At 34.4% G+C, this 27,303-nt stretch overlaps 1 protein-coding gene and 1 long non-coding RNA gene across 2 annotated transcripts in view; both read right to left on the bottom strand.

The window, feature by feature from the left end:
* LOC101883319 (uncharacterized) overlaps window positions 1–8,814 on the bottom strand; it is an 11,387-nt gene extending 2,573 nt beyond the window's left edge. Inside the window, exons 1-4 of the mRNA XM_087258072.1 lie at window positions 8,732–8,814; window positions 6,390–7,203; window positions 4,664–4,804; window positions 2,917–2,987 (exon numbers count right to left, since the gene is read on the bottom strand). Coding sequence (XP_087114198.1) covers window positions 2,917–2,987; window positions 4,664–4,804; window positions 6,390–7,194 — 1,017 coding nt within the window. The 5' untranslated portion in view covers window positions 7,195–7,203; window positions 8,732–8,814. The remainder of the gene's footprint in view (window positions 1–2,916; window positions 2,988–4,663; window positions 4,805–6,389; window positions 7,204–8,731) is intronic.
* LOC147843665 (uncharacterized) overlaps window positions 1–27,303 on the bottom strand; it is a 628,067-nt gene that overhangs the window by 546,976 nt on the left and 53,788 nt on the right. The gene's annotated exons all lie outside the window — the stretch shown is intronic.

Raw genomic sequence — 27,303 nt, 5'->3', positions numbered from 1 at the left:
TTGTTTAGGCGTATAAAAACCCTGCAATCGCACTCTGATCCACGCCAAAACAAATGGTCCGAGAACGTCTGAACAAGGTGGTCTCTGCACAATTTGTAGTGTACAAGTTGTATTAAGAAAGCAATACGATCCAATGAACCAGGCTATATCATAGTTTATTATGGATGTGTAATGGGCATATATACGGCTTTAATGTGGTGTTCACACCAACGCGGCACGGACCGATAAATCATGCTATTCACACCTAAAAGACGTGTGAACATTTAGAGTTTACTCGCTTCATTCGCGTGTCAAATTCACTTCACAATAGACGCGTAGCTTCCTTGCTAAATGGCTAACATGGATTTTATTGAGAGAGTAGCTGTGTTTATGTGCTTTAGGAAGGCTGATAAACAGCGTTGATTCCTTTGGAGGCGTGTCTGAGTCCACTAGATCCATTCAGAGGTGCACCCAACTCTGTAAGTTCATCTACTCCTCCAGAAAATATACCTGCATGATGGAAGCTTTCAGCGGTTCTTTAGACTGAACCCAGCCTGATGAACTATTGTCCTTTGTTGGCACGAGGATTTTCTCCCCGGACACCAACAACTAGCACTACGTCATAATCACGCCCCTACAGGGGAAAACTCCTGATTGGCTAACATACTTTTTCTGGTAGGAGTGATATCTCTACTCATCATTCTCTCTTCTCATGCTGTGTTCACCCCAGATGCAGATGAAGCGTGAAGCGCGAGTGATTTACACGTTAAGTCAGTGCAAAGATGCAAATAGACATTCTGTGGTGCAAATGACGTGATGCGAGTTGAATGTTTTGCATGACTTAAGGCCTTCTTACACTGTGCAAAATTTTATTTTTGAATTGTTTTATATAATCCTGAATGATTGTAACATGTCAGACTGCATAAACATGGCTCCCATGTCACACTATAAGATCTCAGCTTTCATAAAGTCAGACTGAACGACAATGAAGACGCGCCAAACACGAAAGAAAAACGCCCCCGGTGTTTGACGTCATCCACCCTTGACACTTTCACTATCCCGCGTTCTTAAATGATTCCTCACTGCAAATGTAAACTATCTGTAATGGTAATTTTGCACACAGTGTGTCTTAATAATAAAACCAGAAAGAAAAAAAAAACAATTTTGACATTTCCCAGTTGTTGCTAGATCGGATATCGTTGTGGCCGGAAGTTAACGAGAATTATTTATATTAATTAAATTTCCCATTTATTGCATTTTATTAACGTCTACCCCCACTTCAACGCTAAACCCCACCATCACAGTGATGTAAAAACAGTAGCTGTACAGACTATTATGTATGTTATCTATTAAATTACCTAATAAATTGTATTTTTATTGCCTACAACCACCACAACCCTAAACCCAATTGTCACAGTACTGTAAAAATATTAATTATTGTTATACAGTGTCATAAAAAAATGCTGCTATAATTGATGTGCATATTGCACTTCCGGTAGGCCACGTATCCGATCTAGACTTTACCACGTTTCCACGAGGTCATTTCACTTGTCGCATGGATTGCGTTATCAAATTCGGAGCTCCTGTTGGCTGTTCTGACACTGCCAGAACGTCATCGGAAACTTCATCAAAAATCTGATCACAACGGGCTTTAAGCAGCTGTCAGTAAAAATGTCAAACCAACAATCAAAGATCACCAATTTTAGCCCAGGATTTCCCAAATTTGTCTTAGATGACTAAAATCGTGGCGGAAATCTCACAGAGTGAGCAGGGCTTTACACACGTATAGCTCTAGTTGGAAAATCTGAACTTCAGTGGACATTCGCGCCGCCTCATTCTCACGAATTGCGTCACTCAAGCATATCGCGCCGCAGGATGTCTATTCGCGCCTATGCATTGACCTAACATGTAAATCACTCTCGCTCGACGCTTCATCTGGTGTGACCGCAGCATAAGAAAGGAGAATGATAAGTAGAGATATCATTCCAACCAGAAAGTGTGTTTCATGTCAAATAGAAAGTGAACTTGTAGCGGAGACCAGCTAGTGAAGTGCTGTGCGACAGACACAAGAGGTTATGGTCTTTAGCCTCCTTGTTAGAGCAACCAACTCCCATGTGGAGAGTCACCAGTTCAATCCCAGCTCGGAGCAGGGTTACACTGGTGCCGTGACCCAGCTTGGGAGTGAGAATTAGTGGGATGAGCGTAATGGAGGCCAGCTAGTGAAGTGCTGTGCAGGTAAACCTCACTCCTCGGATCTCTAAAAGGTGCTCTAGCAACAGATGCTAGAGGCCATAGTCTCCTTGTTAGAGCAATCGACACCCATGTGGAAAGTCGCCGGTTCAATCCCAGCTCGAAGCAGGTTGGGTGGTGTAAGACCAACTAGGTTATAAAAGCATCCTGTCTGAACTATTAAAAAAAGTAATATAATTAACGTTTTGGTTAACTCAACTTCTGATATCGAATTGATATACATTTTAAACCCTTGAAAATTGAAATGAGGCTATGACAAATTCTTACATCTGATTTATATTTGGTGATGACAAAATCTCTGGGTTTTATCATTTAAGATTATAGAGCACCTTTTCACGTATATCGTCTCATTTCTTATCATCATACATTAAAATAATGACGTATGATAGCTGAGTGGAATTCGGAAGTATAAACCAAACTCTGACCAATGTGAGGAGAGTTTACTCGCACGTGACTTGTTTAAACTATTTTTGTCTGTTTAGTAAACTGTTTAATCTGTTTAATTTGCCTGTTTAATCCCTGTTTCTGAACAGAACAAGGGATCTTCAGCTTGTGAAAGCACCCTTAGACACAAAATTGGACTGAAATGCAGCCTAAGGGAGTATTCCTCCGAAAGAACACACTTTAGCATTTCACACATATGAAACTGTGCCAGATATTGGTCTCAGGAGGGAACGAGATGCTTACCGTGTCATTTATTTTGTCTCCTTGCTGCTTTATCAGTTCTATGATTCTCCTGATAGCCTCTTCTTGAGAGACTAGTGGGAAAAACATTAAAAACATGAATTAAAATCAGTAAACAATCCAAAATCTATACTGAATATTTTAACTCCTTGCATACACTCTTTTCACACTGTTTTACTATAGAGTAACAAGATGGTATGTCAATATCTGTCACATTCCAAAGGACAAAAATCATAAAACCTTTTATGATTGTGTTTTCTAGACGTTTGAAGCATGTGTGTGACTAAGAACATGGAGAGGAAGTACATAATTAAATGACAGTACTTTAGAAGTTACAGACAATTTATATGGAAATGTATAGTTATTGCTTTGCTCTACATGGTCACTATGAACTGTTAAAGTTGTGAAATTTTAAATTCTCTTATGTGTCTGTTGAGAAATATCAGTATATTGTTTAAAAAACTAATAATTTATAGTAGAATGCATTTAATTTGCAGCTATACTGCTTAAAGGGATAGTTCACCCAAAAACAAGTTTATACACAACTTGTAAATAGTGAACACATTTATTTTTGGGTGAACTAGCCCTTTAATTGATAACCTGTTCGTTCAACAACAGAATATTTTTGTCATTCTGATTTTGTTGTTCCAAATATCTAAACGTTAAACAAACACTTTCGTTGGTGGAACACAAAAGAAGATATTCAACCAAAAAGTTGCAGTAGCCACTGATTGTTTTGTCCCAAGGCTAAAGAAGTTCAACGGGTGCAGTCAAACTAACATTCCTCAAAAATACCTTTTTGTCTGTGTGTTCAATAGTAGAAACAAACAGCATAGGTTGGAACCTCTTTAAGGTGAGTAAAATGTCATTTTTGGTGATCTCTTCTTTTAATGATAACTTGTTCTTAAAGGGATAGTTCACCTCAAAATAAAAACAAATTACAATTTAATCTCCCTCTAGTGGTATCAAAGAGTTTTTGGAGTTTTTTTCTGTTTAAGCAGAAATGATTTTATGAAGAACATCAAAATCAGGAAAGAAATATACTAAGAAGTCAAAGGCTAAAGGTTTCTAACATTCTTCAAAATATCCTCTTTTGTGTTAAACCCAAGTTAGAACAGGTGAATCACAAGTGAAAGGGGAGTAAATAATGGCAATTTTCATTTTTGGGTGAACTGTCCTGCCAGCCTGATTTCTTCAAGTAGGACATGTTCCTGGATTAACATCACAACATTCCAATCGTACTGACTGTGTTAAGGTTAGGATAGGTTTATGCACTTATACATGATTGCTATCCATTTATTATTCCCCTCTGATTTTGGAAATAATGTAGTTATGGTTGGGTTTAGGGGTAGGGAATAGGTATGGATTACATTTTAGTACAAAAATGATGTTCCAGGATCAACATAGATGTTAATCCAGGATTGCATCATACTTTGCAAAATCATGACGTGTGAACTGTCCCTTTAAGGAAAATTCTTGTTCCACATTTCTATCCTTCATACAAAGCAATCTTCTTTCATTTTAGTTAGCATGTTTGTTACAGGTGGAAAAACTTTTTTTTGATTCCCCCAAAGTAAAAGAGTGTTTCAGTTTAATTTCTGAGAATGAACAACACCTTTAACCTCATTTATGTTCATTTGTTTTACTTAAGCAACAACTACTCTATACTGGTGTGTGGCTTTCAGTCTACCTAATATTTAACCCATCTCCTTTGCATGATTCAAATACAGTTTACCGTAATAACACTAACCTTCTGCGCAGGCATTCTGGGCTGTTGGTGGAGAAGTGGGATTGTCATCGGTTGGACTGTCTTTCACTTCATGCACAATTTTCTCCAGTTCCTCTGACATTTTCTCGTAGTATGAATTGCTGTGTTCCACCATCTCCACAGCTGCGAAAAGTCAAACTCCATTAGAAATTTTCCAACTAGGGCTGTACAAAATATATATACACACATACACACACACACACATATATATATATATATATATATATATATATATATATATATATATATATATATATATATATATATATATATATATATATATATAAGGGCTGCACAATATATCGCTTTAGCATCGATATCGCAATATGCGCATCCCCAATAGTGTGTCTGATTTATAGTTGAGCAGGAGCTACATAATTGTATTTAATCAATGCATTTATAAGGTATTTATATAATTACTAAAAAATAGACCTTTGTCTTGTTTCTAGACCAAATATCTACATTTTAAAGCAAAAACAAGATTATTTCACTTACCCTACTAGCAGATAATTTTGTTTGTTTTAAGGACAATCTCTTAATTTTGACTTATTTTTTCTGTCGGTGAAAACAAAACCATAATTTTACTTGCTCTAAGAATTTTTTGATATTTGGACTAGAAACGAGACCAAACCAAGTAATAAAAGCATTTTAGTATTGTGATTACTCAATTTCCGCACCTGAATACTGTTTGACTCCCCAATATCGCAATATTTATCATAGAAAATGTGTATATCGTATAATAACATATATGTATATAATTTATTCCATGGTGTCGCAAAATATATTGTTTATGGTAATACATTTCCATAATTTATATGAGCGCAATATTACACAGCATTATAGCGGCAGTACTGCAAAAAGCGGCAATATTGAATGTACAATGTTTACATTTAAGATTTTAAAGTCGAGTGCTATTTTTGGGTTTCCGCCTGGATTTTGCCTACACAAATTTAAAAGCTTCCCAAATCCACATGCAGAGGTTTAAATGCAAAAGTTTGGTATCATTTAAAAGAAAACCCTTTGAATTTTCATAAAACACAGTTGAAATTGATTATAATAATTGTATATGTTGTCCGTGTTATAATAAATCCCTAAAAAAGCGTTTTTTTGTAAACCTAAATTTGAAAGTGTACCTTTTTTGGTTCTGTGTGGTCTAGGTTGCTGTAATTAATTTTAGTAGTTCCTGCACATGTCAGTAATATTAAGAAAACAAGAAAATGTCTATTATAATCTATGCAAAAGTTATTCTATTCCAAGTGATGAGAGAACGGAACCACTTATGGGGTTATTGGGCCATTACAGACCTTTAAAATTTAAAGAATGCAGAAGTAAATGACGTCACGGACCCAGTACCAGGTCCCTGATTTTAGGAGGTTAATTAAGTCATATTTTAAGTCAGGACTGTAATCATTAATTTAGGAATAGTGTTTAATATTTCATTGATATATTTTATATTTCTCCATTCCTAAATTAATCATTTGCCCTGAAGTTTTAAATAAAGTGAGAAAAATATTTACACAAGAATAAGCAGATTTTTCAAATATATACTTTAAATTGTTTAAAAAAGAAAAAAAATATTTATATACTATTAATTGATTGAATTTACAGAATATCGTGATTCATATCGTTATCAGAATATATTTTTATCATACTGCCAGCCCTTATTCCAGCTTCAAATAAACACAAATAAGTTCTATCAGATACATACATTTAGCAGTTGACGTATCTCCGCTTCGCCTCCATTTAAACGACTTTTTCTTTTTCAAAGGTTTCGAACGGCGTATGTTGTTGTCAGTTTTGGACAGGGCATCGGCTAAAGGCAAGCAGGAGATCTGAGGTGAAGAGGGTTTGGTGTGGGGAACATCTTCTTCAGTTCTCTGATGTTCTTGTTCCTTTTCAGTGTTTTCTTTGGTGAACCAACTCAAGAAACTCTTCCACACTGTGGGTTTCTTTGCCTTCTTTTCTTTCTTTTCCACTGTAGACGACTCTGCATTTTCGAGCACCTTTGCATTATTATCTCCAGCAGTAACTGTATTTGTTTGAGTGGGTAAAGCCTCACTGATTTGACCACCTTCCTCCTTGCCCTTATCCAAACGTTGAAACCATTTCTTGGATTTGCCATTGGACTTCTGAGACGCATTAGATCCATCATTCCGCCGCAAACTTTCCTTAACTCCCCGCTTTTTAGATTTCTTCTCAGACTGTGTCTCTTTTTTGTCCAGTGGCGTTTCAGGAATGGATTCAAATCTAATGTCTTCATCCGAGATTGAGGCTTGTGAAGTTAAGTTCAGAGATGTATCGCTGGAATGTCTGCGATCTCTTGTCTTTTTCTCGACGATGGGAACCCATTTGTGTGATCTCTGCTCCTTTCTGGGAGTACTCTGTGATCCATCGTTAAGGCTGAGACTTCGCTTAACGTACACCTCTAGAAGACGTTTCTTTTCCTTTTCTCCGACTGACAGCAGCTGAGGAACAGGTTGTGTATTATTCTGGTCTGTCGACATGGTTGCCATGCTGAGATACTGTGAAGAAATTAACATTATTGTTAGTGGTTGAATAGCATTAGGGTTGTTTAAATAACCAACAATGCCAATATCCATCAAGAGAGCTAATGTGTATACTTAAAGAGGCATATACACCTTATATTTTTACCTCAAGATAGCTAATAGTTTAAATATGCTAGCATTCTGGTGTTATTCATTTCCAGTTAATAATAATAGCCACACAAAAACAATCCATAATGCAGTATAATTGGGTGTTTATCATTTAAATTTAATTCATCACCATACTGGATTGAAACACAAGTAGTTTTGTTACTTTTCTAGTTATCTGAGTTAACTGAAAATAACTTAAAACCTGGTACAAGCTAATTACCAATGCTTACAATCTGAATATCTTTTGATTAATTGCTGCATAGATTATTACACATTATAACTCACCTTTACTGTATTTAATCTCTTTGAATTTAATCTCTTTTAACCTTTGTAATAAATATGTTTTACTTGATAAGTAAATGAAGACAATATTACTGTTTGCGATTTAACATTTTAAACATTTCAAAATTTTAGAACAAAAATCTGACAGCTCATTCAACTTGTAGCTTTGTTTGTATGATTATCAGGGGCAGATTTAACCAAAAAGCAAGGTAAGTGGCCGCAGATATCTGGGGGCCCTCAATAAATTACTAGAAGTATAAATTATACCTATAAACTATATATAACATTGTTTTCTATCATATTTTGTATGAGAGGCAAACAGATAAAATTATTACGTAATTAAATATTATTTAATACACAACAAAATATATTACTATTATAATGTAATGTTATGTTGTCATGTCATAATACTATTATGAAAAAACATTCAATATTATAAAAATATATAATTATTTTTAGCTGTAAATTCATTTTAAGAAATATAAATATTTTAAATGTAAAGCTTACATTAAGAATAAACTTAGAAAAAAAGATTGAATGATGTAAAAAAAAAAAAACAGCAAAATAAATAAAATTTAAATAAAAGTAGAAAGGGTGCATTTTCAGGACTGGAGTTGCTAGGTCCCCCCAAATCACTAAATCTGCCCCTGATGATTATAGCATGTACTACAAACTGCAATGCAATTAAATGCATTTTATTGAATAAACTAAAATATCATTCGTTAAATCTAGTTGAACCCAGCAGTTCTGAAATCTGTATGACTGTCTTTGGAAGAAAACTAAAGTAGGTACTGTAAATATTATGAAGAGCTTAAAATGGAGGAAGTGAACTATCCAGTACAGTACTCAATGGTCACCATTTACAGTTATTGTATCAAAACTTATTTTGAGATAATCATATGAAAGAGAATCATATTGTTTTACGTGGTTTTCCTAACGTAGAACATTATGAAGACAAATAATACGTTCTTATTTTTGCGTTAACTGTGCCTTTAAGAACGGAAATTCCACGAAAATTCCCCGCGTATATTCAGCTAGATAAGAACAACAAATACGACAACACAACATGAACGTTACTGTACGTTAATTAATCGAATAACTTGTTTTGTCTTACTGTTTCTCTCACTCGTTGATGTTAGTCCAATCTCCAGTGGTGACCGGCTGTTTGTGCAGACTTTTGAGGAACCATAGACGTCTGAAAGCAGCGTTTGAGAGACGCCCATTTTGTAAGGCACCAACCAGAAGGCGCTAAAGTCACAGGTAATGGGTCTGTCAGGTGATGTTTACAGTTTCTGTCGACAGAATTCTGTTCATGTGCCAAGGCGAATAGGGAAATGGTGATAGAATATAATTTAAAATGAAACCTAGTACATGTAATTTTGATCGTAAATATGAGTCATATGAATTCATTTTCAATAAATATTAATTAGGCCCCCGCCACTCCTAATTTTGAGTTTGGCTTATGGAAAAGTTTTCTCTTATTCATAATTTCTCTCAGACTTTAATTGTTCCAGAATTGTTTGTCTTTCTTACTGTTGCACACTAAAGAATATATTCTGTAGAAAGCAAACCTGTAACCGTTCACTGGCATTTGTTTCTATACAGAAGTCAATGGTTACAGGTTTTCGGCTTTCTTCAAAATATATTCAGATGAAAGTAACTCATGAAGATTTAGAACCACCTGAGTGTGTGTGTTTGTGTGTGTGTGTGAGAGAGAGAAAGAGAGAAAGAGAGAGAGAGAGAGAATAACATTTTTTGGGGGTGAACTCTCCCTTTTAAATGTATTAGACACAAGCCTTGACATACAGAAGAAATTGCATCATTCTGCAGCTAGTTAGTCATTGCCAGCAGGTTATGTATGGTGGCATGTACAAACGTAGCACTTTATGAGGGTAAGAAATTCCTGAACTCTTTTTTTGTGTGTGTGTGTGTGTGTGTGTGTGTGTGCAGACATAAGATAAGACATGGAAAGTCTGACTCATAATGAAAATGAAGGCAAGAAATGAAATGTACGTTTGAAAAAGTCCAGAAGTTGAGATATAATTAAGTTGGAATGTTAAGAACAGTTCATTATGCTTCTAATACATTGTGCAGTTAATATGTGCATTAATAAACTATAAAGTTGAGTTTATTTTATCATATAGCTATTATACTTTAGATATTATATATTACTAATATTAGCAAATTTAAACAAATTCTGTAATAAATGTATTGTTTCTTCTTTGTTCACGTTAGTATATAGTAAGTAATATTAACTAATAGAACCGTATTGCATATTTTTTTATTGCTGAAACCAAGAACATACATACATACAAAAATTACACTGTCAATCAACAAATGACACTGACAAAAAATACAGCATGAAACAATGGAAAAAATAACAAGAGATATGAGAATAGAGAAAAGGAAAATAAAACATTAACGAGGCGACACAGTGGCGCAGTAGTTAGTGCTGTCGCCTCACAGAAAGAAGGTTGCTGGTTCGAGCCTCGGCATGGGTCAGTTGGCATTTCTGTGTGGAGTTTGCATGTTCTCCCTGCGTTCGAGGTTTCCTTCGGGTTTCCCCACAGTTTAAAGACATGCGATACAGGTGAATTGGGTAGGCTAAATTGTCAGTAGTGTATGTGTGTGAATGAGACTGTATGGATGTTGCCCAGAGATGGGTTGCGGCTAGAAGTGCACCGCTGTAGTCCGCTGTGTAAAACACGTGCTGGATAAGCTGGCGGTTCATTCAACAGTGGCTGATTAATAAAGGGACTAAGCTGAAAAGAAAATGAATGAATGAAAACATTAAAGATTTTTTTGCAAATACAAAGGTTAATTTAAGGTTACCTATACGAAGCTCTTAAAAGCAGAGCATATTTTGACAGTTTTTAAAGCTTTCTTATTAAACAATTCTGAAATCAACTTTATATAATTCTGCATATCTTTAATAAAGACCACAAAGGCAGGTTTACTATTTGTGAATTTGCATTTGTGAATGTATTTACTCAAATAAATAATTAAACTGATTAAAAAAACATTATTTTCTTTTGTGTGAGTGAAAATACCCATCGCATCGCATTGAAGTTTTTTGGGGAATGACATTTAAGGTTTTATGTAAAACATAATTGGGAGACAAAATCATTTAAATGTCAGTGCAATTAGCATGAAAAAAATTATACACAATAACTGACATAAATATAATCTGACTAGACATATTTGCCCATTAAGTCGACTTAATGCATTATGTCACTTGTTGTTTATCGAACATGAGAGAGGGAAAATCCGTTTAAAGTCAAACCAGTTTGCCCTCCTTTTGTTTGCGTAAAGTTTTTCCAAATAAAGAGCGCTCATACTTTCACAATTCACTCTTTCATTATTATAGACTGAAATAATAAAGGAGTGTTTGTATAGTCAGGAGCTGTTGATTCATTTTAGCACATAGATGCCCATATAAAGTGATCAAGCACTTGCATATTACATTTACACAATTTCTTCTGTTCAAAACATGAACTGCTTGACCTTATATTGTGTTTGTGATGATTATAGTGAGTTGATTTTTACCGTGTAGACAGTATCAATACAGACAGTGTTGGTGTACATTACAGCAGCATCCAGAAAATGATGACAGATACACTTTTTACCAGCATATCATATACTACAGTTCTTCCTGTAAAACTTGCATATGCCATATTCTGCAGTGATACCATTCCATTGTGTGTTGTTTAAATCTCTGCATACCACACATCTATTTTCATATACTTAAGATGAATGAACTGAATGCTTCTGTTGTATATTTTGATTGTGGCACATTTACGCGTTACAGTTCAACATTACGGCCACTAGAGGTCATCTGAAGGATGTGTGGGGGCAGACTTGTCTGGTTTCCTGGAAGACAGACTTCTCACCTTTGTTCAAAGACCTTTTCCACACACACCTGTAAAGCCTGTAAAGTTTTGGAAATGGTGATTACACAATTGACATATTATTGACATTTTATTACTGAGAAGCACAGTAATTACAACACCAACAATCAGCAAACTAGATCTGTCTTTTGAGTGATGTGGTTTGTGGGAAATGCATATGCAAATCAGGCAACTTAAGGAAGTTCCTGTTTTTTCTGTAATATGGAGAGATCTGACTTTGATGTAGATGTTCCACCCATTGTTAAATGTGATTTGGATGATGACTAACTGCTTTGTACTTCTATCTTTTAGGACAAATATGCAGTACATATGCAACTGCATAATCGATTGCGTATTTAGAGCTCATTCATTCTTTCATTCATTCATTTATTCATTTTCTTTTCTTCCTTCATTCATCATTTTCAGTTATCTATCAAAAATGGAAAAATATACATATACATAAAATATACATAAACACACACTCACTGGTCACTTTATTAGGTACACCTGTCCCTCTGCTTATTAACGTAAATTTCTAATCATCATATGGCAGCAACTCAAAGCATTTAGGCATGTAGGCAAGGACAAGAGGATCTGCTGCAGTTCAAACTGAGCATCAAAATTGGGAAGAAAGATGATTTAAGTGAGTTTGAACATGGCATGGTTGTTGATGCTAGACAGACTGGTCTTAGTATTTCAGAAGCTGCTGATCTACTTGGATATTCACACACAACCATCTCTAGGGTTTACAGAGAATGGTCCGAAAAGAGAAAATGTCCAGTGAGCGGCAGTTCTGTGGGTGCAAATGCCTTGCCAGAGGCCAGAGGAGAATGGCCAGACTGGTTCCAGTTGATAGAAAGGCAACAGTGACTATAATACTGACTCATAAATTCGTAAACTGAGGCTACAATTCACACAGGCTCACCGAAATTGGACAATAGAAAATTGGAAAAACATTGTCTGATCTGATGACTCGATTTCTGCTGCAACATTCAGATGGTAGGGTCAGAAATTGGCATCAACAACATGAAAGCACGGATCCATCCTGCCTTGTATAAACAGTTCTGATGGGTGGTGGTGATGTAATGGTGTAAGGGATATTTTCTTGGCACACTTTGGGTCCATTAGTACCAGTTGAGCATCGTTTCAATGCCAGAGCCTACCTGAGTATTGTTGCTGACAATGTCCATCCCTTTATGACCACAGTGTCCCTATCTTCTGATGGCTACTTCCAGCAGGATTACGCACCATGTCATAAAGCGTGAATCATCTCAGACTGGTTTCTTGAGCATGACAATGAGTTCACTGTTCTCAAATGGCCTCCACAGTCATCAGAGCTAAATCCAATAGAGCACCTCTGGGGTGTGGTGGAACGGGAAATTCGCATCATGGATGTGCAGTCGACAAATCTGCAGCAACTGTATGAAACTATCATGTCAATATGGTCCAAAATCTCAGAGGAATATTTCCAGTGCCTTGTTGAATCTATGCCATGAATGATTACGGCAGTTCTGATTGCAAAAGGGGGTCCAACACGGTACTAGTAGGGTGTACCTAATAAAGTGTATATTGATGTATATACATGTGTGTGAGTGTCCTTGTATATGTGAAAGTATTTTGATTATTAAAAATTAAAACTGTGCCAAGACTGTGGTATTAAAAGATCAAATTTTATATACATGCTTGCTGTATAGAAGCAAGCAGATGAGCCCTGAGTACTCATAAACTATAGGGATAGCTCACTCCCCCAAAAAAGTTAATTTACTCACCATCAATCCTTAAAGGGTTAGTTCACCCAATACGAAAATTATGTTATTAATTATACACACTCATGTAATTTCAGACTCAGAAATTCAATCAGAATATGATCAAGCTATAAGAATACTTTTGTGCACATAAAATAAAAATAACGACTTTTTTCAACAGTTTCTTCTTTTGAGTGTCAGCGCTCAGACATCATCTAATATATCTTAACTTGTATTTAAAAAAAAAAACAAAGGTCTCAGGGGTTTGGAACAACATGGAGGAAGAGTAATTTATTAAGTAATTTAGATTTTTGGATGAACTAACACTTTAAGACCTTAATATGTATCAGCATTCACAGGTAATGAACTTGTTTCACATTTATTCCACTTTAAGTAGTAAAAATAGATAAGTTATTTTAATTCCTTCATGTAGTCCTAACACAAATCAATTGTGTGGAACCCAGCATTTTTTACAGTGTTTATAAATGTGAAGGCAGAACATGAAAACTGTTGTCAGATTGACCTTCGAGTGAGAAATGACACACTCAAGCTCAACGAAGTGTAAGCACAAAAAGAGACGCACATCTATTCTCATTATTCTAAACCCAGCGAATGTATGATTTAAAGGTTTCAGTGCACAAGCAAGGACATGTAGGTTCATGCAGAAGATAAAGTATCTTCTCTTTGGTTAACAATGCACAGCTGGCAGGAAACTCACCTTCCAAACACACATATGTTCTGAGACAGATGATTAATGGGTGCTGCATATTGCTGCTAAAAATACACCTGCTTACTAATGTCTTCTGTAATGAAGTAGGCTAAATGCACTACTATATGATCCAAATCTGTTTCTTACTGATACAAACATTTAAAACCCCAGGTGTTGCTTTAGTGTGCATATATAAATTCTGAACTTTACTCCAGTTATTAGATCATCATGTGACCATTTTGAATTATTGAGTGAGCCCAAAACATCATGTAAATAATGAATGAAAAGGGTGTAACAAAGCTGGGTAGAGTTAGACGGACAGACGTGAAGCAACAGGGGAAATCCCTTATGGGATGAGTAACATTCATTAGCTGATTTTACAGCTTAATTGTAATGAGAGGAAGGGAGATCCAGCACGTTCAGCACGTTCAGCATGTGTATTCCCACAAGTTATTGTTATACAACAATACAGATCATAACTGGATGACCTAACTCGGTAACATATATGAAAGCTTTCCTCATTATATCAGGATAAATTACCTCCAATATTATAACAAATGTATTTTTATGCCACATACACTCTATTTGCAATTCATTGTGTTACATAGCAAGGATAAGTAATTTCATTCATTCATTCATTCATTCATTCAGTCATTTTCTTTTCAGCTTAGTTCCATAATTAATCTGGGGTAGCCACAGCGAAATTAACCGCCAACTTATCCAGCATATATTTTTACGCAGCAGATGCGCCACCCATTGACACCCACACTCATACATTACAGTCAATTTTAGTTTACCCAATTCACCTAAAGTTGAAGTCACAATTATTAGCCCCCCTTTGAATTTTATTTTCTTTATTAAATATTTCCCAAACAATGTTTAACAGAGCAAGGAAATATCACAGTATGTCTGATAATAATATATATATTTTTTCTTCTGGAGAAAGTCTTGTTTGTTTTATTTTAGCTAGAATAAAAGCAGTTTTTAATAAAAAATAAATAAAATTAAGGTCAAAATTATTAGCCCCTTTAAACTATATATTTTCGATAGTCCACAGAACAAACCATCGTTATACAATAACTTGCCTAATTACCCTAACCTGTCTAGTTAACCTAATTAACCTAAGTAAGCCTCTAAATGTTCCTTTAAGCTGTATAGAAGTGTCTTGAAAAATATCTAGTCAAATATTATTTACTGTCATCACGACACAGATAAAATAAATCAGATATTAGAGATGAGTTAATAAACTATTATGTTTAGAAATGTGTTAAAAAATCTTCTCTCTATTAAACAGAAATTGGGGAAAAAAATGACTGAAAAAATTCTGACTTCAACTGTAATTCACATCTTTGGACTTGTGGGGGAAATCGGAGCACCTGTAGGAAACCCATGCAAACACAGGGAGAACATGCAAACTCCACAGAGAAATGCCGACTGACCCAGCTGGCATTTGCAAAATGTAAAATAAACCTATCTTAACATGGACACTATGTAGGCTGAAATGTGAGTAGAATGAGTGTGGCTCGACTTTTTTTTAGTATGGCGTTTTTGTACGAAGGAGTTTCGTTCTTCAAAACTCATCTGAGAGTTGTTGTCATAGCAACAGTTCTGGTAGTTCAAACCTGCTCGGGAGCAGGTTCATTTTATATGAAACATGATTAGATTGGGTAAAAATAGTAAATATATATTTAACTATATATATATATATATATATATATATATATATATATATATATATATATATATATATATATATATATATATATAATAGTAAATAAATATAAATTTATAAATTAAATATAAATTTATTTATTTAAGTTTAATTTTAAAGTTAAAAATATGTGTATTAATAAAACTTATGCAATCTGCACTCAAAAATTAAACTACAAAGATTGCCGCCTGGTGGTTCAAAGTGAAAATTTATTGATATGAACTTTATCGATATGAACGACAAACGCATACATGCACAATATTCGAAAAAGGATAATAATTTAGGCAGTCATGCACGTGTTTTTACTGCTAATATACCAGTTATTTGATTCTTCAAAAAAGTAGCAGATAAAATCTTCTCTAAATATAGAACTAAATACATTGATATGCATTGAAATACATGATGAATACTCTTGACACATGAAAGTGTAAAGCCTGCAGACCACAACAAACGTGGAAAGTTATTGCATATTTAACAAACCGTTACTGCTAATTTAATGTAATTTTGCTCACATGGATAATTGAATATTAATCAGATGATGTCATTACGCTGCTGTGCCGTCAGCCAATCGTTACATTGCTGATCATGATTTCGAGGATTGATAGATCTGTCCTTCACAACACACGCAGCGATCTCAGATCAGTTTATCCAGACATTTTAATCAGATTCGCGAACTTGTTTGAAGAACCAAATTAGCCAGAGACCAGTTATCAAGATGAACAGATCCAGGATCTGCCAAATCATCTTAGATCAGTGATTCTCAAACCTTTTTCATCAAGTACCACCTCAGAAAAAAATTGTCTCTCCAAGTACCACCAACATGAGCAGTATTGAAATACAATAGCGAAGTAGGCCCAGTAAAACAGCTACACCTCAGCACAGTTAAAAAAACGTAGCTGATTACCTCAGAAATATAGGCTATATGTCATATATGGCATATTATATACATCATTTTTGATAAATTTTTGCATGTGTGTAGCATGTACATGACATATTTCACTCCTCCGCGTACCACTAGAAGGAAGCCTGCGTACTAGTAGTGGTCACGTACCACAGTTTGAGAACCACTGTCTTAGATCATTTAAGCGAGGTACAAAGAACGGACCCCTATAATCAACCAAATATCAACATCTAATCATGTTATACCTTAACGTTGTGAAGACGTTACCACCATGACATCTATCAGATGTTGGATTTTGGTCACAACCTAAAATCAACCAAATATCAACGTAACTTGACGTAACATCCTTAGACACTGACTAGACTTAGAATTTTGGTCACCTGACGTCATGACCTAAATCTATCCTAATATTAACGTGATGTTGTGTGCCTGCTGGGTTGTGTCAAAGTTTCTTTACTGGGTAAGGAAAACCATGACAACATTTCACTTTGTGGGACATATTCACTAGTGTAGGCTAATATACACGCTGTACACTAATGCACATTGACTTAATGTTCAATTTGAGCAATTTTTTAGGACCAGTCATTTGTTAGAGAAGTTAGTGTCAATTCACACTGCCATTGCTGTCATGTTGTTAAAATTATTTTATCTGTGTTTGTTGTAATTGACTTTAGTGTTCTAATATAGTTACTTTATAATACATTTTTGTCCAGTCATTTGGATCATAAACCTCATTATGGATTATTAGAGACATTGAGAGCAGTAATATCTGAATCAGCTCTATGAATCAGTATGATTACTCACTGAGCTTAAAAGCTGAGCACTGTCCAATTGGCAGTCTGATTAGCTATTCATATAGTGATATGGAGTCAGTGCGTCTTCTTCTATATTACCTGCATATCATCAGTGAGCTAAAACTTTTCTCCTTGTGTCAGGATAATATGTGGTTTCCCTTATAAAGCCAATTACACAGACTGACTTGTGCTTATGACTTCTATGTAAGTGCCCTGTTTGCTAGTGAATTAAGTATCAGGTTAGCTGAACACATAGACTGTGGGTTTGTGTTCAGGTCCAAACTTCACCTGCTCTCTCTTAATATTTTGATCTTTTTGTCTCTTTTGTGTGATTAGAACGTCCTTGGAAAGGAATTACAGTAAGTACAGTACTGTGCAAATGTCTTAGGCCCCAGTTACATTTGAGGTTATAGCAAGGGTATAATAACGTTACATATTTCTTCTCTTTGTCTTTATTTAAAAACAGCCAGAAAAACAAGTTGTAGATTTTTTTTTGGGGGTTCAGTTCTTTTAAGACCAGATTTTTGCCAGAGCTGTTGTCAATATTGCCTGAATTAATTGGATTGTGAATGCTGAAAAGTACAGACAGGTTTTAATTTCATCTTGTAATTCCTACTAGAAAGCACCTTATTTGAAATTGTTTTATTTTTCAGCATGACAATGATCCCAAACACACTACTAATGTAATGAAATTACATTTGGAGAGAAAAAACAGCTAATGAAACATAGACAGTTATGGAGTGGGCATCCACAGAGACCAGACCCAAATACTATATATATAGTATGTTTGACAATATTATTGGCAGTATGAAATTCACCTGGAGAGAAAAGGATAAAACATGCTAAATCTTCGGAAAAGCTCTTAGAAATGCTGAAAGATGCTTGATATTAAATAGCACATCATTTCAGAAAAGGCTCAACAAAACAGTTAAAGCTGCTCGGTGCTTAAGAGGTCATGTTAAACATACTTCTTATGCTAGTATTTTAATTCCAAAGTAATTTTGTTCTGAATATTGTGTACATATTTCCTATATATTTTTTTGTCTATTAAAGGTATAGTTCCATACCTTTTAGATGGATAGATTAGCACAAAAGTGTTAGGCTCTCAAAGCTGAGACTTTTGCACAGTGCTGTATATATTTCTATTTAGTGTATGTATTTATATATCTTAATTGAGTTCCTTTCTGTTTTCTAACATTAATCTGTGTTCAGGGGAAAGCTTCTATTGTTAAGAGCTTGACACTTAAGGTTGTATACACACATGGCCATACATTACATAGACTTATCTCTGACATGTAGAATTATGCTTGTACATGCACATACGTTTACTGGTAAATAATGACCCATTCAGAGGTTAGAGGGTCAAAAGTCACCTTTCTACAGGATTTGGGGCACTATTTGGGCTTTTTTCTTAGTTTATTCTCATTTGTCTGAAGTCCAGCTCTGCATTTTTCCTCTCTCTTTGAAAGTGATGTCCAGTCCCTTTTTTTGCTGCAAATTGCTGTCACTGTAAATGTATAAAGGTTTTTGCAGTGTAAACAGCATGCATGATGCTGACGATACTGGTTGGATTCTCAAGAAATGCATGAATTGATAAAATGTATACCTGACCTATAGTGCAGACCAAGTTATTTTGGATAAAATGCCAAATGAAGAATTGTGAATCTAAGAACAGATTTAACAATTAGGGTGCTTTCACACCTGTGAATCGATTCAGTTGTTTCGAAACAGGGAATAAAATTGTTACATTGTTGCTTCATATAGCCGTATGCATATGACATATCCATAAAACGCTGTGATATAACCGGGCTCGGATCGTTTACTTTCTCACTACAATCGATCCGCTCCAGAGTTCGTTTCAATCGAGCCGAGACCACCTCATTCAAGCGATCTCGGTGCGATTGTTTTAGCGCGGATCCGAGTGTGATTGGTGGTTTCACATATGCCAAACGAACCGTGCTAACTGGCCAAACAAGACAGGTTCCGAAACAAAAGTGTAGGTGTGAAAGCACCCTTAGTTACCAAAAACGTGGTTAAAAAAACTATTCAATTTTAATTAAAGCTCATGCAAGATCCCCAATAAGGTGTGCTTACATGCTAATTTTAACCAAACTCTGGTTTGATTACTTTATTAGTGCGGTTTATTTAAATAGCTAAAAAAGCAGAGTGGAACCTTTAAACCAGTGGTCACCAAACTTGTTCCTGAAGGGCCAGTGTCCTACAGATTTTAGCTCCAACCCTAATCAAACACACATGAACAAGCTAATCAAGGTCTTACCAGGTATACTTGAAACATCCAGGCAGGTGTGTTGAAGCAAGTTGGAGCTAAACCCTGCAGGGACACCGACCCTCCAGGACCGAGATTGGTGACCCTTGCTTTAAACAATGGGTTTTGATCCTTTTTCAAATACGAAAAATTCATATAACATGGACCAAAGATATCAAAACAAACCAAAAACAGGACATTATCACTAAGATGGGACAATAAAAACGGCTAAATGGGTAAGAGTTTTGTAACAGCAGATGCCATTTGAACCATTTTTTTTCCTTTCCATTCTTTTTATGGTTATGGAAGACTTTAGTCAAGCCAAGCCGAGCCTTATTTTTCAGGCAGTTAACTCATAACTTTGGCATTACAGAATGTGACAGCAAACCAACCAGAGAAATGCAGGGCTGCATGATAGTGGATACTTTCACTCTATTACAGTTAACAATGCAATGGCTCCACAAATCTTATTTGTTCAGAAATGTGGTTAAACAATTATCCCAACTTGCCATGGCAGATCTTTCAGTTTAACTATTGCAGATTTAAACATTACAATATCGCTGTTGAAACTATATTGTGCAGGCCTAAGGGAAAGGTTAAATGTGAGGCGGTGTTTAATCAAATTAATCCAGTGATCCATGTCAAATGCTGAGGACTCACAAGAATCCCGAAATCACCAAGTGTTAGCTTCCTTTGATTAAAACTGCAATCAGCTGAAATATCGTCTGGTCTGCATACTAAAGTTACCACAGTAATCAGGATTGCGTGAAAGTACAAATCGAGCCACGCTCGGGTTATAGGGGTCAGTTTCTTTCACTTTCTGCCTGTTGTAGATGTAATCAGTCTTACCCAGCCTTTACTTGCTAGTAAGGCGTTCCAGCCGCAGAGCTAGAGAGACCTGAACGCTCTAAACAGTGCAAGACTAGAACAAAATGGCTGGTCATTAATTGTTTATAACCGCGTCTCTCTCCATACCCTGTTTGACCTTACTGTGCACCTGACCAGTTAAGTATAAATGAGACCGAGGGTATCTCCAGGGTATTAAGGCGATTGCTGGCTTTGTGTGATTTTTCTTTCCCCAATCTCCTAATTGGTCCTAGCAAGGGTTATCAGCAATAGTGTCGGGTTCTTCAGATAAACGCTGATAAAATTAAGGACACATCTTTAGCCACCTAGTCTGGACCGGCGTGGTCAGTGTTACTGCTGAAGAGTTTCTTAATATATATTTTAAAGTAAGGATCTTGGGCCATTTAAAACATTATGCTGCTGCTTTTTCAGTCTACTTGTTTAAAATTAGTTGAAGCAACACAATTCTTTACATTTTATTGGCAACAATTTAATTGTTTTATGTTTAATCCACTTGAATTTGTAAAAAAATATTAAGTTAACTTTACAACATGAAGGAATTGTGTGGAACCCTCAACCCAGTATTTTTTACAGTGTTACGCACAATCATATAAGTGGCAGTGCATATCAGAGGAAAAGTCACCAGTATTTAGACTATTCATGTTCAGGTTTGACACATAAACACATTAAGTCGCTATATGGTTATACGCACTCAATAATAACTCCTTGGACAAACTCAATTTAATTGAGGGCAGGATTTCCATCCAACAAATTTGTTTATCACCAACTACAAAACTATTTACAGAATTAAATACAATTGAGTTGGTCCAACATGAGTTTATCAAATAAAAGTTTAAACACATGTGTATATTTTTTTAAACTTAAGGTATGATGATATCATGTATGCCTACTATGTGTTATACATTTCAAAGTCTCTTAGTTTTATTTGAAGTTATCCTAAATCAGTGATGCCCAAAGTTGGCCCGTGGTAATCTTTGATTTGGCCTGCCATCTCTCTGAAAATAGAGGAAGAATGATGAGGATGGTTTCGAGATTGTCATTAGAAGTTTTATGTAAACCTTTGTTTGTTTTATTGTTATGTACATACTGTGACTCGACAATGCAGTCTTTGCTGACAAAACAAGCCAAAGGCAGATTCTGCTTGACTATTGTATTCAGCACTGTCTCATAAAAGTGATTGTTTATGTATTTATTGCAATAAGTTATCATTTTAAAAGTTATACTTAATTAGTTAACATGATTTTAAAGTTTAAAGTTTTCAATTTATGTTTAAATATTTAGAAATAAATGAGAAAATTACCCATGGCAAGTTTAATGTAAGTTTGGTATATTTACCTTTAGACCATGGCTCATAATGATATTAGCTTTTGTCCCTTCATACGAAAAAGTGTGGGCACCCCTTTCCTAAATGAACCAAAAGAGCCATTTTTAAGCATATTTCATGAGTTACATATACACTTGTTTGAGACTGATCTCAGAACTAATTTTAGGACAGTTATTGCTCACTGAATAAAGCAACAAACTGCATTTTTGCTTATTAAGCTGCCAACACTTAAAGCATTGGTGCTTCCGCAAGATCAAAAGTCTTAAAACTCAAAGCATTACATGAAACTCTTCTAAATCTTTAAACTAAAGTGAAAATTAGCAAGTCTTTCTATTAACTTTAAACACCTAAGATTACTTTTATTGTCAGCATTTTCCTAATTCAATCCCACACAAAGCATGCTGAGAACTACAATCCCCTAACTAGGTATTTACACCAAGACAATTCCCTCATGTTGTCCCAACACAAAATGCTTAAGTTAACTTTTAAAGCAAAGAAACTGGCCAAAGAAATTACAATGATTGTTTTGTTTCAGCTCATTCTAAAAAGGTCATTTGAACAAGCAGCAGTAATCATTTTTTAAGTGCACTAAAAAATATTTGTTGAATAAACATGATTTAATCGTGGCACCCGATGTCCATCTAATCAAATCAAATAAACTTCAAATGCTTTGAATGTGCTTTATGAGCTCAATGTAGACTTGTAAATCACACATGATTTTAAATAATTAAAAATAATTTAATTGAAAATGGTTGCTTTGTGTTTGTGAGATTTATTGATGTTTTTTTTAACATTAACCATTCTGGAGAACAGTGGCTGTTTTTCTTGGGCTCTTTTAATATTCAATCAACATGATTTGTTTAAGTCAAGTGAACAAGATTTAATTTTTTTTATAGTGTATTTATGGGAAAAGCAAAAATTATCTATTTTTATTTTATTTTATGTCAAATATCATTACAATATTAAGTAATGATAGTCTTCCGTGAAGAAATAGTGTAAATTTATTTCCATAAATGTATCAAAATATGTATCAAATTATAACATAATATTTTTGATTATTAATATGTATTGCTAAGTAATTATAATGTTTGTTTTGTGCATAATGTACAACGTTAAAGGCGATTTTATTAATATTTAGATTTTTTTGTTCCCTCAGATTCCATTTTTTAAAATAGTTTTATCTCAACCAAATATCATACTATCACAACAACATGGAAAGCTTATTTATTCAGCTTTCAGACCATGTACAAATCTCAATTGCCAAAAACTGACTTTTATGATTAGTTTTTTGGTCAAGGATAACAATTATTTAATAGTTTTGTCAGTATATTTTATTGCTTTAATGGCAAAAGGTCCTAAAACACAGTTTATTTTATAGCAAACAAATATTGCTATATCATATTTCAGAACTGACACCACTCAGATGACGGTCATATAATACCCAGCATTCCTCTTGCATAACCACAAAACACTAACAGCATTCTCTTACATACTATATACATAGTTCAGTATTTGGTTACTTTGCTGTCTCACTGCTTAATATTTTAGTGTCTCAACTGGACTCTCGCCTCCAGACAAGGGAGATTCTTATGACTGCCTGTCAAATGACTAAACGCTGCCATGTCTCGAAACAAACATAAAGACAAAGCAAACAGTAGTTAAAGTAGTGAGTGTTCATTTTTTTGTCTTCATACAGCTTCTTTTTATAGCAGTTTTGGGCTTTAGTAAGTTTTTTTTTTTTTGTGACGGTTGTGTAAATGCGACCCTGAACCACAAAACCAGTCATAAGTGTATTTTATTATAAAAATTGAGCCGTAAACATCACCTAAAAGCTGAATTAATTAACTTTCCATTGATGTTTGCTAGGACAATATCTGGCTGAGATGCAACTTTTTGAAAATCTGAAATCTGAGGGTTTAAAAAGATCCAAATATTGAGAAAATCACTTTCAAAATGGTCAAATTCAGTGCTTAGCAATGCATTACTAATGAAAAATTTAGTTTTGGGATATTTACAGTAGAAAGTTTTCAAAATATCTTCTTGATGGAACATGGCCTTTACCTAATAATTAATGATTTTTGCCAAAAAAACCCAAAAACAAATCTTGACTGATTGACCTTATTTTTGACGTACAAGGGAGCTCAGCCATTAGAAACTTTTCGGCTCAAGACTTCTTTTCTCATTCACTTCCATTGATTTTTAGACATTAACAGCTCATTTTGCTTATTGATGCTACAAACTGATATTTTATAACTATATCATTTTACTTTTTGTGTATAGTCATGAACAAACTTGTTTGTAGAGCAAGTTGTTTGACTGTTTTCTGCTGTTTATTATTGCTAGTGATTTCTACCATAGGCAACTGAATTGGAAGCTCTAAAACAATTGCCAAATCGAATGCATTTCAGTGTTGCAGAATAAGGTCAATGCAATGTATTTTTGCTTACTGCCAAAAATATACCTGTGCAACATGAGACCATGGTTTTCTGGTCCAGGGTCACAAATGTTTAAACATATTTTGATATGGTTAGACCTAAACTTGCATTTGTTGCCTTGTACATGTGAAATGACAATAAAGTTGAATCTAACCTAATCTAATAATATAAGGCATTTACATGCTGTGGTAAACAAAAAGCACTTAAACTGGCTATAAATTAAAAGCACTCAAATTGGCTATATTAAAACCACTTAAATTAGCTATATATGTAAAAAATCTCTGAAAAATCTGATGAATTCTATACTGTAACATCATTGTTTAATTTTCCAAATAGTTTATAGTCCCTAAAATACTTTATTATGCCTGTAAGTTGAAATGCTTGTACAACCATAACTCTATTTCTATGATCAGATGCTTTCTTAATTGCAGTTTTTTGACCTCTTTCATTTTTATTGTGTATTTTTGTTATTCACGGGAAAGAGCTCAGCACATGTACATATTTATCTGAAAACTTCTCTACAAGTAGAGTGGATGGCATTCAAGTATTCGTTAGTTAATCACTGTAAAGGTATTTGGTTTTGATTCTAGCAATAACAAGGGTTCTGAATTCTACATATAGCATAATATCCATATTATCTTACATGTTAAGCACTTTTTTTTATCAATGTTACGAGATACCGTTTTTTATCTAGAGAGACTGAAGAAATTATTTTAAGATGTGAATCCTTTAAAATGTAAGAATCTTTATGAAAAGTAAATTAAAAAGTTGTTTTAAGATTATTATTATAAATGATCAATAATCCAGCGTTGTTAATTTTTAAAAATGTTTCTGAATATCTATGTATTATACAAAAATGCTATTATATATATATATATATATATATATATATATATATATATATATATATATATATATATAAAATAACATTTTTGTATAATACATAGATATTCAGAAACATTTTTAAAAATTAACAACGCTGGATTATATATATATATATATATGGCAAGTTATTGTATAACTGTGGTTTGTTCTGTAGACTATCGATAAAGAAATGTAGTTTAAAGGGGCTAAATATTTTGCCCTTAAAATGGTTCATAAAAATTCAATCTGCTTATATTCTAGATGAAATAACACAAATAAGGCTTTCTCCAGAAGAAAAAATATTATTAGACAGACTGTGAAAATGTCCTTGCTCTGTTAAACATCATCTGGGAAATATTTAAAAAAGACAACAAAAAAAATCCAATCTTACCCACCTACCTACCTACCTACACACACATATATATATATATATATATATATATATATATATATATATATATATATATATATATATATATATATATATATATATATATATATATATATATATATATATATATATATAAGCCCCTGTTTGGCAACAAACTATGAGACAATATAATATTAATATGTACAAATCAAATTTAAATTTCAAATTTAATTTAAAGTGGTTATTTCAGAGGAGCTGAAGTGAATAAGAAAGCCATTGAGATCATTGAGAAAGGATCAGCTTGAAATGCCCATTACGTCTGCATACTGTACAGTACATACACACAATTCAGCTCTGAAACATTAATGCATGCACACGTACACAAACCAAATAAAGATTAATGATTAATGCGTTCTCATTGTGGGATCTCGCACTGTTTAGTCTCCGTCTCCGAAAAACTCCACTGGTCGTGCCAACAAATCACAGCCTCACTCTCACCTTTCTGAGTGACCTCAGACGAACCTTTTTAACCTCTCAAATGCTGCATTTAAAACTTTTAAACTGTACGCTTTTACCATGTAAAAATGATCAGAGATGTTTTTGTGATTATGAGGATGATGTATGAGTAATAATAATGTAATGCTTTGGTTGTGGATAAAAACATCTGCGAGGTTTGAAGACTTGAAAGAGCTAGTGATAAATGTCAATTGCAGAGTCGTTTGTGTTAGGATTAATATACCTCTCTGTTAATATCTACAATAGTATCGTCCATCGCTGGTGGACAATAGACATCATGATGCTGAGCCGGCATCACGATCCTCCGCCCTGCCCCTGTCGCAGCAACATCCTGCTTGCAAAAAATACACACAGCCCCGTTTATACTAATACGTCTTAGTTTTAAAATGGCATTTTAGAACAAAAACAATCCACGTCCACTCTGGCGTTTCATCTAGCATTTCTGAACACTATTCATCAACATTATACTGCTGAAAACGCATATCATGTGACCCCACTAAAACACACACTTTGTCATGTGCTGCAGCATACATTCGCATCTAAGCTACAGCAGTCAGCAGGTGCATTGAGCACAAAATCCCAGAGAGCAGTGCAGGTCAACTGTTTATTAAGGATGTACCACATGATATTTAATTAATCTTGTCTCTATCTAGTAACTCTTTGATCTTTAAATCTATCAGGTAATGTGTCACAGCGTCAGTACACTGCTTCAGTCTTTCACGCTTGTACTTAGTAATTTTAGTGAAAACCTCAGATGCTGTTGGTTGGTTTCTGTTGTTTGTGCATCTTTTTTACCAACCAAGTTTGTCGACCCCATTATAACGACACAGATCACTCTGCGAGTCCCGCGGAAAAAAGTGATTGAATGTGTTAAATTGTGTCTAACTTATCTTTATTTATTTATGATTTGGTTATGGGTATAAAACAAAGACCATGCGGGTCAGGTAGTTGAAATTATAGACTACATATAATTAACTTGTTATAAATTAATTAATTATTCAAAAAAAAATTAGTTCACCGCTGCCCATGACCACAGTGCCATCGTCCAAGGTGATTTTTCACATTAGACATCGTACGATGCCAATTTGGTCGACATCGCCTAACCCTAATATGTCAACATTTGAAGTGGACAAAACTAAAAGTTATAGTATTTAATTAATAATACTAATTAATAATATATCAATTTATTAAATTGATTTTAAATGAGCAAATATGTATACTGTATATTAGTGTATATTGATAAATATTAAAATATTGTATGCTGTTTTGCACGGTGACGCACTGGGTAGCAAGATCG

The sequence above is a fragment of the Danio rerio genome, chromosome 6, assembly GCF_052040795.2.
Source record: "Danio rerio strain M-AB ecotype USA chromosome 6, GRCz13ab, whole genome shotgun sequence".
NCBI lineage: Eukaryota > Metazoa > Chordata > Actinopteri > Cypriniformes > Danionidae > Danio > Danio rerio.
The sequence above is the reverse complement of the archived record's forward strand: the minus strand, read 5'-3'. Positions and strand labels throughout refer to the sequence as shown.